This window comes from Dicentrarchus labrax, unplaced genomic scaffold (assembly GCF_905237075.1).
Source record: "Dicentrarchus labrax unplaced genomic scaffold, dlabrax2021, whole genome shotgun sequence".
Taxonomy (NCBI): domain Eukaryota; kingdom Metazoa; phylum Chordata; class Actinopteri; family Moronidae; genus Dicentrarchus; species Dicentrarchus labrax.
Genome location: NW_026136721.1, coordinates 31,645,577 through 31,662,436, shown reverse-complemented (window position 1 = coordinate 31,662,436; position 16,860 = coordinate 31,645,577). Strand labels below are relative to the sequence as shown.

General features: G+C 41.5%; 1 protein-coding gene across 1 annotated transcript; it reads right to left on the bottom strand.

Moving 5' to 3' along the window:
- Positions 1–717: 717 nt before the first annotated feature.
- LOC127355553 (cAMP-specific 3',5'-cyclic phosphodiesterase 4C-like) lies at positions 718–15,707 on the bottom strand. The gene is made up of 17 exons (XM_051386575.1): positions 15,481–15,707; positions 13,540–14,387; positions 12,536–12,670; positions 11,541–11,668; positions 11,259–11,441; positions 11,081–11,120; positions 10,811–10,881; positions 10,153–10,315; positions 9,486–9,579; positions 9,223–9,380; positions 7,351–7,449; positions 7,027–7,191; positions 5,843–5,942; positions 5,542–5,696; positions 4,772–4,894; positions 4,481–4,663; positions 718–3,120 (listed from the first exon to the last, which is right to left on the bottom strand). Exons 2-17 carry the CDS (start codon positions 13,579–13,581, stop codon positions 1,981–1,983), a joined length of 2,979 nt encoding a protein of 992 aa, XP_051242535.1. The 5' UTR covers positions 13,582–14,387; positions 15,481–15,707; the 3' UTR covers positions 718–1,980.
- Between the last annotated feature and the right edge of the window lie 1,153 nt (positions 15,708–16,860).

Sequence of the window (16,860 nt, the reverse complement as noted above, 5' to 3'; positions counted from 1 at the left end):
TAAAAATTTAATGTTTTGTTATTGTCATATTCCATTTTTTTCACCCATTAAAAACAAACTACACCTGTAATGTATCTACAGTATCTAATATTTTATCACTGCCCCTTCTTCTCATGTTGGGTGCTATTGGAAAATGAGTCTGTTACACGTTCTGTAAAGATTATATTAAGAGTCTTTATCTGCTGTATAACATTCATAGTTTTAATCTCTAATTTATAATTTATCCATTTTTATGCATCGTTTTAAAAAATTCTAAAGAATAAATGTTGCTTTATGACTTTGACAAATAAGGCTGCAACTAATTATTGTTTTTGTTATCAGTAGATTTTTCTTTTTCAATTAATTGATCAACCGTATTGTCCATAAAATGTGACAAAAGTGCAGAACTCCAAATATACTGTTTACCATCACAGACTAAGAAAAGCAGCAAATATTCACGTGAACTTAAATTGGTTTGAAAGGACTTGAATGATGAATTATCACAGTAACACACAATTATTACTTTTCTGTTGCTTTAATTAATTAATATTTTTTGTTTTGTTATTGATATTTAATTCAATGATTTGATAAAAAAAATGAAAATTTGAAGAAGCTTAATTTGTCCTTCATAATTCACTCTAAATTAAAAGGTTGTGCTTATGGTGGTAGATGACTCATTTTCTGGTATCATCCAGGGTAAAAACGGACACCTGCAACTGAAAACACCAATCGTTCAACTTCATTAATCATATTTATTATATGACATCAGCAGATTAAAATACATGTTTATTATGTACATATATGTAACAGGGGTGTTAGATAAAGTGCCAAATACCATTTTTACAAAAACAAAAACAAAAATGGGATTTGTGGAAGACCATCACACCCAATACCCTGGTCCCACAGTTCATTGCTTCGCGGACGAGTAACCACCTTGTTTTCGAAGGAAGGCTGAATTGCTCAGTGCTGGTCATGGGACAGTTTTGGCACGATTTCACCCGGGAATCAAACTCACAGTCTGGGAGTGGTGAAACTGTGGTGATGGGATGAATACTGGGTGTTTTTTTTTTTTTTTTGTTTGTTTGTTTGTTTTGTTTTGTTTTTTAAAACATGAACCGACATCGACACGTACAACAGGTCAGGCCTTTTGAGCCGGACTGCAAATGTTTCCACCCTGACAAAAACAGTCCAGATATTATTCAGAAATCCAGCATTGTTGCTTTAAGGTTAGTATGTGAGGAGGTTAAACTGTTCCAAGACCAGAGCCCAAAGGTCTTGTCAGCATCCCGCTCACAAGTGGAAAGTCTTTGTAGCAAATATAAGACGACAGACTACACTTTCCAGACTTTTTGCATTTTTTTTTCTTTTCTGACAAACAGAGGAAGGTAGACATTCTTTTAACAGTTGTTGGTCGGGTGTGTGTGTGTGTGTGTGTGTGTGTGTGTGTGTGTGTGTGTGTGTGTGTGTATCTTCCTCCTAAACAAGATGACAGAGAGATAATGGGTAGCACTTATTTGCATGTATGTATTTCAAGTTCTTTTAGATTTTCAGGAGCTACAAAAGGTCGATAAAACAGGTTCCCACCCCCTATTTTATTATCCCCCAGTTTATTCCCTACGGCAGTGATGGATGTACAGATACTCGGTGATGAAGACTCTGGTCTTTCTATCACTACCATTTGATCAACAATCTGGCTGTTCGGGAAGGCGTATGCTCCGGTCGGGTTTTTGTATCTGCGTCCGGTGCCGTGCTGTCCGTCTTCAATGTTTTCTCTGTGAGCTGTGAAGGTTGTTTAAGACGTCTGTAGTCGAGCATACGCTGGCCTTCAGTTGAGAGGGTCACATGATAAAGTGGTCAGAGCAAGAAGGGCGTCTTCAGCTCTTCATCCTCTTCCATGACAGTCGTACCACAAACTGTCGAAGCCTTTCTGGCTCCATTCATGTTCTTCTTTATCTCTCCTGAACCATTACTGACCGGTTATATTTATGTTTTTACATCCAACTAACTTTCTTCTTCTTCCTCCTCCTGTCCATCCTCAACCGGCACCTCTTCTTCCTCTTCTGGTTCTACAGCTTCTTTCTCCTCTTCCTCTTCGACATCTTCTGTTTCTCCTACCTCCTCCTCAACTGTATCCTCCATCTCTGCCTCCTCCTCTTCAACTGTATCCTCTGTTTCACCCTCCTCTGGTTCTACATTTTCCTCCATCTCTGCTGCCTCCTCTTCCTCTTTCTCCTCTGTTTCACCCTCCTCTTGTTCTACATTTTCCTCCATCTCTGCTGCTGCCTCTTCTTCCTCTTTCTCCTCCATCTCTCCTTCCTCTGGTTCTACATTTTCCTCCACCTCTGCTGCCTCCTCTTCCTCTTTCTCCTCCATCTCTCCCTCCTCTTTTTCCACATTTTCCTCCACTTCTGCCTCCTCATTTTCCATTTCCTCTCCCACCTCTACCTCTTCGTTTTCCAAAGTTTCCTCGCCTTCTCCTTCCTCATTTTCAGCACCTTCCTCATTTTCAGCACCTTCCTCTTCATCCTTTTGTCCTTCCTCGTCACCCTCTTCCTGTTCTCCTTCTTGATTTGTCTCATTTTCTTCCTCCTCTTCTTTAGTGTCCTCATCCTCCGCCGTATCGTTCACTTCCTCTTCTATTTCATCTGTCTGCCCTCCTTCTTCTTCTACTTGGTCCTCTCCGTGTTCCTCCGCCTCTTCCTCCTCCTCCTCTGCGTTCTCCTTCACCTCGTCCTCTTCTTCTCCCTCCCTTTCTCTAGTCTCCTCCTCCTCTTCATCTGGGAGTCCATTTTGTTCGCTGTTGTGATTCTCCTCGTCTTCTTTCTCAGTTTCAACATGGTTCTGTTCCTCGCCTTCCAGCTCCGCCTGGCCGTCCTCCGTCTTGTCTGCGGTGTCGTCACCGCTGTTCCTCAGGTTTATGTGGTTGTGGTTGTTGTGCTCCAGGTCCTCCAGGGTGAGTTCGAACTGGAAGCGGTCGTGCTGTAGGTGTCTGTCCGGGGGAGGTGAGGGAGACTGGGGCATGGTGTTCAGATACCACTCCCTGTTCTCCTCCAGCGTGTCCAGCAGCTCCTGGGCATCTGGGTGCACCAGGTCGGCCCACGTCTCCCACAGCGGGTGGACGATGTAGTCGATGAAACCCACCTAGAAAAGAAAAGGAATCACACCTGAGGCCACGATAATAGGTGATGTTAAAGAAATTGCTTTCTTGATGAGAGAGACGGTAAGATGAAGTGACAGTCAGTTAGCAACAACAGTCCAAAGGTGACAAAATGAACACGTTATATCTCGTGTTAAAGTAGTTTAAAAATTGGGATTTGCGGTTTTACAGGGACCTTGTGGTAAAATCACAAATCGTTGTTGTTTTCGCACGTTTGTTGTGTTTAATTTGAGTTGTTAACTTTGGACAGAACCTGGCTTGCTGTTAGGGTTAGCTAACTGGCTGCCGGCTTTAAATCTATCATATTGACCTGAGTGGTATCAATCTTCTCATTTAACTCTTGGCAAGAAATCATATTTCCCAACTGAAATATTCCTTTAAAGTACAGAGAAATCCAACTGGCATAATATCTAAAAAGAAAAGAGGAAGAAGAAAAAAAAGATTTAGCCTAGCATAGAAGCAGTGACCACAAGCCCGACATGTCACTATTTAATATCATAGTTATTAAAAGAGGCATATGACTGTAGCTGCTCCCAGTTGGACACTGAGACAGAAATGCATTTGTCATACGTGCATCCAAAAAACAAAATATTTAATGATTGCCAGCGTTTATCTAAGTCATTCCAAGCTTCATTACTCTGCCAGTTTCATGAAAAGAAAAGTGTTTTTTATGTCGGGGAACAATTAAAGTACTGAACAACTAACAAAAGTTTGTCTCTTCCCGTAACAATGCAATACACAAACAGACACACATGGATTTTTAGCAGCGTGGCTCGAGGGATGGCAGTGGTCGGTTTGTCGGTCGGCCGAGCTCTTTGGTCCAGATTGAAAGATTCAGATGAATCCTACTGATGATTGTGACTTTTCCTCGGTTTACTTTTGTGGTTTTGAATAAAAAGTCTCAACAACTGTTTGATGAACTGCCAGGAAATTTAGTACAGATATTCGTCTCCTTCTCAGAATGAATTGTGATTATTTTCAACTTCTATTCTAGCGCCTCAGCTGTAATTTGGGTTAAGAGCTAAGCGGCAATGTTAGCATGTTAAATTAAGATAGTAAACATGGTAAACATTATACCTGCTGAACATCAGCATGTTAACATTGTCACTGTGAGCATGTTGACATTATTATTTATCTCAAAGCCCTAAGCTTGTGTTCTGTTAGAGAATTCATGTAACACATTCAAACACACCTCAAACATCACTCTGGATCCACTGTTTTAACAATGACACATTTAAAGTGGATGAGAGAGAGAGAGACTGTGTGTGTGAGAGAGAGAGAGAGGGAGAGAGAGAGAGAGAGAGAGAGAGAGAGAGAGAGAGAGAGAGAGAGACTGAGCTTTACCTGACTCTTCTCCACTGAAGCGGTGTGTTTGTCACACATGGCGCTGATCTCCATCCCTCTCTCTCGCTCCTTGTCACCCTGTCGAAAGAACTCCTCCATGATCCTCTCCGTCCACTGTTTGTATAACGGCAACGGCTTCGTGGGGTTGCTCAGGTCTGCACAGTGCACCATGTTCCTCAGCACCTAAACACACACACATTGTACAGTACATGTAACTATACATTCACACAGTACAGTAGACAGATTTCAGGTTGCTGACCATGGTTCTGTGGGAGAAGCCAGACAGGTTACCTGTGTCCGTTCTGTATAGTGGTCCAGGAGCAGCACACCAGAGCTGGTCACCTTCTTGGTCTCCACCATGGTCTTCAGGTCCGCCAGTAGCGTCATGTGTTTGGACATGTCTGTGGCCAACACCTGCACACATTAAAAGAAGCACTAAGATCCAACCTAACCATCTATCCTCACCTGACAAATAAAAATCTAAAGATGTAGAAGCTGAGGTTTGAATGGGTTTTTTGTTAGTTATGTAGCTTCCAGACAAAGAGCACCACATTACATTACATTGTAAGTATTTCTATATTGCAGTTTTGTAAGAAATACAGTTCATAAACTAACACAGAAAGCCACATTGTGCATTGTTGAGTCCATCACGGAGAAGCTGGGAGTTTTGGCTGTAATGTTGAAGGTTTTTACTTAAAAAGATATGAGTTTTATTTTAACTAATAAAACCTCACTGAGATCAAAACATCTCTTGTTTTAAGGGGGTCCTGGTCAAGATGGGCAGTAACAAGTTATAGACAAACAGCAAAAAAAATCACAATTAAACTTGTCTCATCTTAAATAAAATCACGGCTAAGAACTAACTAACACAGAATATAAAATAGCACATCCTGGAAACAACATGAGAGCTGTGTAAAACCATCAATGTCAAGTAAGACCAATCTGAAGATCTCAAATGATTAAATAATGATGATTCTGAGTGCTGGCATCCAATAGAGGAGCTGAAGGTTAGGGTATAAAGTATCTGGTGTGGTGTGAGATGTGGTAGAAAATATTCTGACCATATCGATGACAAGCTTGCGAAGGCTCTGGCGCTGCCTCTTGGTGAGGTTCTGGAAGATGTCACAGTTTTCCTGGTGCAGGAGCTTGAAGCCCACAGCGAGGTGGTGGTTCTCCAAAACTGACTCATCGTTATACATGAGGGCCAGCTCCGAGTCTGAGCACAGAGGAGGAGGGTGTTAACACACTTTGTGCAAATATCTGGACAGTTTTACCTTTATCTATGTGTGTGTGTGTGTGTGTGTGTGTGTGTGTGTGTGTGTGTGTGTGTGTGTGTGTGTGTGTGTGTGTGTGTGCACTCACTGGTGTTGATAAGGAACTGATTAGAGACTCCGGGGTGGTCTACATCATGGATAGCTGCAGCGAACAGAGCGGCGAGGATCTCCAGGTCGGTAAAGGCGGCCTGAAAGGGACAAAAAGGGAAAGACAAGATCAGAGAAAACACACACACACACACACACACACACACACACACACACACACACACACACACACAGAGTTATTTTTTACATTTGTCTGTTTATATTTTATAGAATATTAAGAAAATGTGTAAAACATGATGTGTAAGCATCCGTTTAATGTTGCAGATAGTAAAGGTGGAGCTAATTTTAACTACTGCTGGGGTAACTAAGTCCATAATAAAACTTTACAGAATTTATTACATTTACATTTTGTATTAGTAATCTGAATCTGCAAAGTAGCAAGTAACTAATGTGTTCAAATAAATGTAGTGGAGTAAAAACTACAATAATAGCTTCCAAAATGTAGTTTAGAGTAAAATTATAAAGTAAATAATGTTTGATGGAAATACTCAAGTAGTACCTGAAGTACCTCAGAATTGTACTTCCACCACTGCAGGTTGACATAGTAACACATGTTACACTTTAAAACAATGCTTAAAGAGGATTTAGTGACATCTAGCCACTGAACGGTAGCTGTAAAACACGCAAAATATGCCCTTTTTAGAGTCAGTGTCTAGTTTGTCCATTCTGGGCTACAGTAGAAACCTGGCGGTTCAACAAGGCGGACTCTGGAGATAAAAACAGCTCATTCTAAGGTAACAAAAACAACAATTCTTATTTTCAGGAGATTATACTCCAATGAAAACATACCTATGAACATTATATTTCTGCCAATAAATCCTCATTAATGTTATACACTTGACCTTTAAACAAACAGATAAATAGTCATCCATAGTTGTTATGTTGCTTTCCCATGTGACTTTTTAAAATATTTACCGCTGTGCCTTGAGCTAGGCCACAATCATTTCCCAGCCTTGCTTTGAAAATAAAGTTCTATTGTGCCGCATTTAATTGTATTCTATGAAAGAAATTTATTTTTGTCAAACCAGACGGAGTAATGAGAATTTTTCAGTGACAAGTAGGGAAGCCACATCTGTCCACCTCTGAGCACAAACCATCCACTGTGTGTGTGTGTGTGTGTGTGTGTGTGTGTGTGTGTGTGTGTGTGTGTGTGTGTCCACATACATCAAGAGCAGGTGTGGAGAGGAGGACATGTGTGGACTGGGTGACATCTGCAGCATGGAGGCTGTTGTGGTACGCTACGTTTCCATGGTAATGGTCCTCCAGGGTCATCACATAAGTGACAAAGGTGTCGACTGGGATACGAAACGTCTTCAACAGCTCTCGCTCCTGAGGAGGGAGGAGAGGAGAACAAAACTTCACACACACACACACACACACACTCCGATGGGAGAACATCATGTACGATAGCAAACAAACAAACACTTCAGGTGAGAAAGATCCCACAGAAAACACACACTCCCACTCATTCACACTCATTTTGTTTACCTGGAAGATGGTATACATGATGCAGCTGAGAGGTCTGTTGTTGGAGAATTCTGCTACTCTGAATATGTTAAAACTCCACTTGTCCAGATCCTCCAACTCCTGGTCAAACACCACACACACACACACACACACACACACACACACACACAGACAAACATAATATGAGTCAGACATGTATTAACATTTTTAATGAAAAATATTAAAAGCCTTATTCCACTAAATGCGTCATTAAAGGCTAATGCATGTCATTTTGAAAGCAGAGATGATGCTCAGAGGGCATCAATACATTATTTAAATGCACAGCAGAATTTAACACAGGGCTAGAAAATAAACTAACATTATGGATGACTTATCAATTTTAATTTAACTTGTTATGCACAAAATTGTCCAATTAACATATTTAAACTGAGAATAGCAACAACAACCAATGACATCTATCCATAAACTGAACGAGCCAATCAATTACCTTAGAGCTGAAATGATTAGTTTAAAAAAATAAAATAAACTATGTAAAATCACTACTTCCAGCTTCTCAAATATGAAGATTTACTGGATTTCTTATTCCTTTGTGATAGTAAACTGAATACGTTCAGGTTTCAGACTGATTGTAGGACAAAAAAAAACCCATTTGAATATCTCACTGTGGGTTTTAGTAAATTGTTAGACTAAACTAATTCATTAAGAATGTATTAATCAAGAACATATCAGTAAAAAATTTGCCATACATTATTTCAGACAAACATTAGAAGTAATCCAACACAAGTAGGAAAATATAATGCAAAAAAATAGTTATGATAACATTCCCTATTATCAAGGAAAAATGTGACGAAATATTGTTACCTAAAACTTTAGGTTATGTCGCCCAGCCCTAGTTTAACACCGCTGCCTGTGATTAAGGCTTCTGTCACCAGAGGTCTGGTGCCTTTTGAACACTGATCACACAGCAGACATCCCTCTCAAGACACTCAAAATAACCTTCAGCGTATGCGTCACGGTGTCCAAAGATGTACTGAAAATACGTGCGACCTCTTTGACTGACTGACTAGTCCAGTTCTTAATGATAAAGACAGACCACAACACATTTTTTAAAGGTATGGCTGTATGGATGCCATGGAATACCCATGTTCCCTTCAGCAGGAATGATCACTCCCTTTGACTTTACATTCAGCCCCACAATGAGGTCATTTTAATTTGCCTGTTGTTGTTAGCGTTTAGCTCTAATCACAGCTTGCAGTTGCAGAACTGGTAGAGTGGCTGTTGTTATTTACAGTACATGTAGCATAGTTACAGCTGATTTATGTACTGCTAAATGAAGAGACGGTTTCTATCCTACTCCTTGGTGCTACAGACTGGATTCAATTACAACAACAAGGCCGCAAGCACGAGGAATCAGACAAAAGGAATAACAAAATATTCCTTCTTTTCGCGACATTGTTTCAGTACTATGAGCACAACAACCTGGAAGTGGCTTGGTGTTCAGTAGGAAGTCTTATAGTCTTAAAACACAAAAAAAAAACCCTTGTGCATTATCAAATGCATTTCCCACAGGAAGCCTCTCACTTCAGTCTCATTGTGACTCTGCACAAGCCTCAGCAGTAAATCACTAAAACAAGAGAGGTGCACACACACACACACACACACACACACACACACACACACACACACACACACATAGTGTCTCCACATTGCTGGAAGCAACCAATAAGCCAAGATTTAATAAAACCTTGCATAAGAAAAGACTCTACAGAGCCCTCAAAAACCTGAAAGATAAAATATTATCAGTGTTCACAGAGCACGGTCAAAGTCTGAGCAGCGATTGATCTGTGCAACTTATTTCATGAGTCAGAGAAAGAAACAGACAGACAACGAGACCTTGGCAAGCTCATCCTCGTGGTCTGTGTTGACACCGAAGCGAGGCATTGAAGTGCTGGAGAGGCTGGAGCTGTGAGACAGTTTCCTTACTCCACTGATGTGACTCATAGATTTCTCTTTCAGAGTAGGAGATGGGATTTCCACCTCGTTCTGCTTGTCTACAAAATTGGTGAACAAACACACACGTAGAAGGATTTATTGTTTTTATTTAGCAAAGGTCATAAATGTGATGTCGACAGAAATCAGATTCTGGTCCCACTCACCCATGAAGGTGCTGGAGATATATTCAGACACCTGGTTACCAGAGCGACTCATCTCTGACAGGTGGGACAGCTCTCTGTTCAGCATCCTCTTAAACTGTGGCAGAATGAGAGCAAAGCAGAGATATGAGTCGATGATGTGCCGTTTCTTCAGGTTTTAAGGGGATAAGTGTTTATGCTCAATACAATTCAATGGTGGCATAACAGCAACATCGTGGAAAGGTGCTAAATTTCTCTGTTTAACATGCATCAGTTTTTAGTTACAGTACAGTTCAACATTTATTCTATTTTTCTATTTCTATTTGTGTTGTGTATTTGTCTTATTATTGTACTGTTGTGTAAGGGTAGGTTTTTCATTGTATGGTATAAACCACTGTGTTTCTTATTGTGCATAGGGACCTATATACAGCAGATATTTATATTACTTATATATTACAACAAATTTCACAGTAACAATACACATAAAATGACACACTGTCACTGTAAACCACTATGAAAAATACAGAAATATAGCTAAATATTTTAAAAATATATAGAAAATCCATAAAAATGATACTGTAATTTCTATTTGCAACCTCTACTGTGCATTGGTATTGATATATTTATGATGAGCCAATATTAGCCTGCTGATAAGTTGTTTGGACTGGTTGGTTAAATGATGTATGCGTACCTTGGTGGAGGCCATTTCGCTGACAGAACGGTGCGTCTGAATGGTCTCCAGCTGGTCCAAGCACCAGTCCAGCTCTTCCAATGTGTCCAGGGCGAGCTGCTGGTACTGTTGGTCTGATAGTGACGCCCTGGGACTGACACACACTCCACCCAGAGGAGACCTCCTGAGGACACGACAGAAAGTTAGACCGAGCAAAACCGCAGACTGAATTCAGTTGGCAACAAGCTAGCAACAGCTTCCTCACCTTGTGTATCTTTTTAGATTGTAATTTTACCAATTCCACCGTTTTTTAAACTTGATTGGTTTTAGTTTTGTGATTTTATTATATTATATATTGAATTAAACATTGTGAGCATAGAAGAAAGAGAAAAAGAAAAAATGATATTGATGTTTTTTTGCTTTCATCCAATACAATATAACGTGTAACAAAGTTTGAAATAATAATCTGAATTTCATGTTATTCCACCATTCAGCTGCATTAGGATTGATGATCACATGCTAAAACAGTTGAGAACCGGTGCTCAAGTACGACTACTGCACCAAATAGTTACCTAACGATGTTACTGTAGTCACAGAATGTGTGTGTACGAGTGTGACATGAGATGCATGCTAATAATGGTAAGTAGCTGTATTTTTAGGACAATGATTTGGGACTGACTTTACTGTCGGTGTGGAGACGTTGGCAAGAATGGTGAAGTTGCTCCGTACTGATCGCAGACTGGCAAGCACCTAAATTATAACACAGTATCACAGGATTTAGCCTTAAAGAAATATACTTTTAACCATTTTAACCAGCAGGTCAAATGATGCAAAATGAATGAGAAGCTATTCGGAGGAACTGGAAGAATTATGACACATTTCACACAATGTATAGTGTTATGATGAATAATCTGCAGTAGAGAAAACCATTGTATTAAGTGAGACTCACTTGAGCAAAAGGTGTGACAATGAAGTCCTCGCCTGTGTGTCTGAGAGAGGTAGAGACAGAGAGTTGCAAATAGGAAAAGAAGCAAAGAATTATAGCAACATTTCTCCTGCAAACTTATGGGTACACACATACAGGCTCTCTCCCCCGTCTCACTGATTCTTTTCATCATGAGTCTCACCCTTCGCTGGCAAGGGAGGAGTTACGTGAGACCGTCTTGGGCGACATGTCGTAGTCCGAGTCGGAACGGTAGAGGAAGGACTCTCTTCTCTGGCCTTGGGGAAAGGAGGTGTGCAGGGTGAGGCTTGGACTCTGAGAACCCAACGGGGTGTGACCTGGTGACACGCCATTTTCTGCTTCATAACTGGAGTGCGAGAAGAGGAGGAAGAAATGAAAACATCCTGCAAATGGTTCTTGAGAAGTAAAATCAGGGGTTTGAAATAAAGTGAAATTGTCTGTAAACCTGTCGGAGTCTGCCTGTGTGATGGAGATGCGTGGCGGGATGCGGAGGGGAAGAGTTGTTGGACGCGACACGTTGTTCAGAACCTCTGGTGAACGTGTGCGGTCTCGAGGGCGGAGCCAGCAGGGTACCTGTAGAGTGAGAAGAAAGGGTTTGTAGATGATGCTAGTTACCAGTTGCTTTGCAGGTGTACAGCACAATCAGTCTCTCAGATTCACAGACACAGGAGCCCCAAAAATCCACATTCACTGTCAGCTGGTCTGGGGTAACTTGATTAATTGCAAATTTGTGCATATAGTGTGTTTAACATTTAGCTTTGTAACTATACGTCATTCAGTGCTTTTTCAATACAATCAATACATACCAATTTTGCTTTTTGGAGAGTTTAGATTTGCATTGGTACGTCTTGTCATTGCAGCCAACCATTGGTTTCTATTCATTTAAATGCAATATGAAATTAAATGACCAGATTCCTGCAATAACTCATTTGGCTGCAGCAGAAACAAGATGTAAACACATCACATGACATAATATCATCAGTTTGATAGGACACATATTTACACATCCAACAGTTATGGCAGAATGCTAAATTCTCCACCATCTAGTTGGTAACGTTGTAGTTAAGTTGGAGTATTTCCCTTAAAACAGTAGCCTGCTGCTGGAAAAACAAAACAGAGACTCTTTCACATTACACAGGCATTTGATCTATTGTCAATATGAAAATATTGATTAGTGCAGCTTTATTCTGTCATAGTAAAATCTTTAAGGGCTTTCAGGGAAGCCAGTGGATCCCCAGGAATCATACATTCAAAATAATACACCTACTGTCGTTGTATCTTAAATGGTTTGTATATACAATTTGCTGTAAAATGGGCAAAAACATGCAAAATTAATATTATGTTCACATGAGGGGGAGGAGGGTGTTAATGAGGACCCATAGCTTATTTTTACCCCGGGGGCACCGAGCAGGTTAATGTGGCCGTGCTTCCTTTCAGTACCTGGAGACTAGAAGAGAGCCTTCTGCTCCTCCCTCTGCGTAGCTCAGCCCCCAGTGTGGCCCCAGACGTATAGGATCGGCTGTAGCGAGATGACTCCGCCTTCTCCCCAGCACCTGTTATATCCGTGTCATTGCCCTGTGAGACAGGGGGCAAAGGAGGTGAGACACATAAAAAATGTGTACTGTGTATCTTATAATAAACATTTTGGCACACTCACCAAAGCATGTTGTTTTTGGCCATATTCAAATTCAGATGAGTGAAGAAACTTCCACAAATACACACAATACGCATACTGTGTATGACTGTGCGTGTGTTCGGCTACATGCGTGTGTGCGTGTGTGTGTGTGTGTGTCTGGGATAAGGCCTCTATAGACTGAGCTCTTAGAGGCTGATCTGCACTGCAGTACCGTAGCAACAAAACACTAGGGGAATGGTAGCAGTTGCTAGGCAACAGTGCCGTGTTGCTTCCATGCTGCGTTTGATGTCGTCCAGACCCAGATGTGGAAAGATGCTCACATCCACAAACACACACACACACACACACGTACAGTACACACAAACAAATGGGCACCCGCTCAGCATAATCAATAAAAGATCGCTTGAATAATGCATGATATTATGTCCTTCAGCCAAGACGTCACCTTTAAAGGAAATAGCTCATTTACATAGGGCACTCATTTAGCTGGGGCTCATTTACATATAGGACTATGACTGAGTGAGTGGTTCACACTGTGAGTGGAGGCTGGAGGACACGGACTGTCCACTCTGACTTCTGAGTGTGTCCACAGACCTCGACGACAAGAACAAAGGGAGCCTCGGATGTGTGAAAGTCACAAGGTTTGTATGTCATCATAAGCACTCAAGAAAACGCACAAAATCACACACACACACACACACACACACACACACAGTCTGCTCTGTCTGGCGTCTACTCTCATGGAAACACAGTGACAAAGTAAGTTGTTCTCGAGTACATCCCTGGTTGTTTATATTCTCCTTCTCACCTCTTCTCCAGTCACAGACAGCACGCTGCGGCTCTTCTTCATTCTGATTGGCTCGTTCTGGGCCCCAGGGCGGAGCGTTCCCGAACCCAGGCAGCAGAGCAGGTGGAGAGCCAGGACCGGAGAGGTCAAAGGTCACTGCAAGGTCAAACCGGGGTCAGACCGGGTCACGACCGGCCCCCATTGGAGCTGACTCAACCAAGTCAACCGCCTCGCTCGCGTCCTGTCCACACCTCAGTCTTCAGGTGGCTGAAACCGGGAGGGGGGGACGGGGGGGGGGGACGGGGTCCAACCTGTCGTTAAGTGCTAAAGGTGCATTTATGTGCCCCTCAGAGGCCCCAGGTTCAGTCTGAGGTGGATGACCTTTGTTTTGATTTGTTGTTTATTCACAAGCCAAAAAGTTGGAGGAAAAATCAGGAAAGAAAATCCTCACTCCATTTTAGCATAATCAACGGGTTTCTTGGAAATAATAAGTCCACCTGCATGTTGTCTTGCTTTGGCCAGACGAGCCAATGGGATATCCCAGTCGGAGTTCATGACGTCACTGCTGAAGAAAACTCTCCAAGTTTTCTTAAATGTTTATCCAACTTGGGGTATTGCTTGCATGACATTTCCCAGTTGTTAACCTGATCCCACATGGATGCAGTTTTCAAACGGTTAATAATCCTGGATCCAGTTTGTGGGAAGAATGTTTGCGTCTCCTGTCTCAGATCAGTTTTCCATTATCTGATCAGACAGTCGCCAAATCCTGCATAGAGAGAAGTGTTAAATCCATACGTCAAAATTCCAGGTTTGATATGCCAGGATCCATCCTTGAATCTGTGTCTGTGTGTCCTCCTCGGAGTAGACTCCTTGTGAGAAAACAGAAATAAAGAGTCAGTATGAGCAAGAATTTAAAAATGGTCAGCTAATTTTCAGCTCCCTTTGAATCATCTTTCCTTCCTTCTTTTAGAACTCTGTCCTGCTTTCTTATAATGAATTCATTTGATGCATCATCAAATATAAGAAAATCCTTTTTTTTCGCAGCTTTTTTTACAGCACTCCTTTAGTAATGTTAACCAGCTTGGAGATATACTTAGGAACAAATGACTGTTGTTTTTCACAATACACAAAGCTCATGCATGAAGAAATGAATTAAATACTAATAAAAAAATCCCAATTTGTTGACTAACATACAAAGAAATGATTAGTCGACTAATAAAGGGGGGCAGCCCTAACAAAATATTTTGGCTGTCGTGGTGTTGCAGGAGCTGTACCTACAGTGTGGCTAATTCTGAGCAGATACTGCAACACCAAAGCTCTCTGATGTTATATAATTACTCTGAGCAGTCCGAGATGACCTAATTCCAATGGATAGGACAGATTCAGCATATCAGTGTGTTTCTGATTGAGCTGGTAAACAGACAGATATTGGTGGAGACGACTTTTACCAGGGGTCATCGAGAACACACCCACTCAATGAAAGCACTCTCAAAGCAGAGTCTGCTCAGAGTAGCAAGGAGGGGAAAAAAAAGGCTGTGTGGAGAAATCAACAAATGCATAGTGACACAGTGACATATATATACACAGACAAGGAGAAATTTGAGCACATACACACACATACATACACACACACACACTCCATGGCTGCCACCAGTACCACCTCCACTACAGATAAAGCAGCTTATAAAACCAAGCAGCAATGCATCAATATGCAGCTCAACTACCAGCCTGCTCTTCTGTTACAAAACACCCAAATATATATATATATTAAACACACACACACACACACACACACACACACACACACTGAAAGCATCCATATATGAGGATAGCCCTGCCATCACGCCTGTCTGCACACGCACTGCAAGAGATATGTGTCAGACAGACACACATGTACACACACACACACACACATATTCAACACAGTCAGGCTGCAGCATGTAAGAATAAAAACACACTCACCTTGATCGCCTCAAGATCAATGGAAAGATGGGCTGGGCCTCGTCTTGCTTTCACTCGTCTCCTCTTCCCCTTTCTCTCTTCCCCGCTCCCTCTGTCTCTCTGCAGACAAGCACTGTGTCACCACGGCGAGAGAAAAAAACACTTGGCGTCTTCATGAATATCCGCGGCTTCACCAGCCTTCCTCCCTCCCTGTCTCTCTTCTCCCTCTCCCCTGCCACAGTGGTCTCCCCCAGTCACCCCCCCACCACCACCTCCTCCTCCTCCTCCTCAGTGGAGAAGCCCATCTCCTCCCCTCCCCTCCCTCCTCCCGCACAGACGCACACTGTGTCCATTAATCCCATACAACAGCCTCCTCTCCTACTCTCTCCATCGGCACCCCCCTTTGCCTTTTTTTTCCTTCTCTTATTAGCAGCCACACACCGATTCTCCGCTTCAATAGCCAGGCGTCATTTCTCTCCATTATACTCACCAACACAGAGAGCAGAGTTTTATTGGAACACACCGCTAATAATAATAATAATAATAATAAACATCACAATAAGGATTCATGCTCCCTGTTACTCACTCTCCTTTTGTCTCCCATGTCCCTTAACAGTCATTCAAGGACATGCAGCACATTTATCCATTTTTAAGCCCTAAAACAGGAATCAAGCTTCTCCTTTTGTTATCATCTTTTAACAGTTTTTGGAAGAAATGTGGACAGAGGTTGTAAGTAAGCTACACCTGATTAATTTTACTCCATATTGATAACAAACGAGACAGCGGATCGATTAATCAGTTGATTATTATTATGTCAGAGAACAGGATGTCTTCTAATTACTTGTTTTGTCTGACCAACAGTCCCAAACCTAGAAAACACTCAAGTTTATTATAATGTAATTACAAGTAAAGGCAGCAAGTCTTCACATTTTAGATGCTGGAAGAATACTTTTGGACATTTCTGCTTGAAAAATTTGTTTCAGCACTTTGATAGTATAATATAAAATGTCAGTAGAAACCACCTCTGATGATTTCAGTTAACATTCAGAAACTACACCTGCGCTGACTTCCTCAAAAATCTGTATAACACTCACACATAAAGAGAGGACCCAACTGCTGCAATTACAACCACACACTGACATAAACATACAAATAAACGCACCCAAGCAGTTCTCCATGAAGCTGTGATGCTATTCTGTCTCCCATCAGCTTTTATAGGCATTATCTAGATTTGATTTATGCCCCGGGGCCTGCGCTGATTGTTTTCTATTTACAAAAGTGACTGCACAAAGAAGCTTTGCCTCAGAAATCCTGCACAAACCACTAAATCAAACCCACCAATTAATTATGAAGGAGAGAGGGAGAGTGACCCAGCAATTAATTATGCAAGTGAGAGAGAGA

Bases quoted from the DNA above. Each gene is read 5' to 3' on its own strand.
- LOC127355553 (XM_051386575.1), bottom strand. From the start codon at position 13,581: ATGAAGAAGAGCCGCAGCGTGCTGTCTGTGACTGGAGAAGAG. The intron at 10,316-10,810 runs GTCAGTCCCAAA...TCGTGTCCTCAG, and splicing joins GTCTCCACACCGACAGTAAA to GAGGTCTCCTCTGGGTGGAG. The intron at 5,943-7,026 runs GTATGTGGACAC...TGTCCCTTTCAG, and splicing joins TCTCCACACCTGCTCTTGAT to GCCGCCTTTACCGACCTGGA.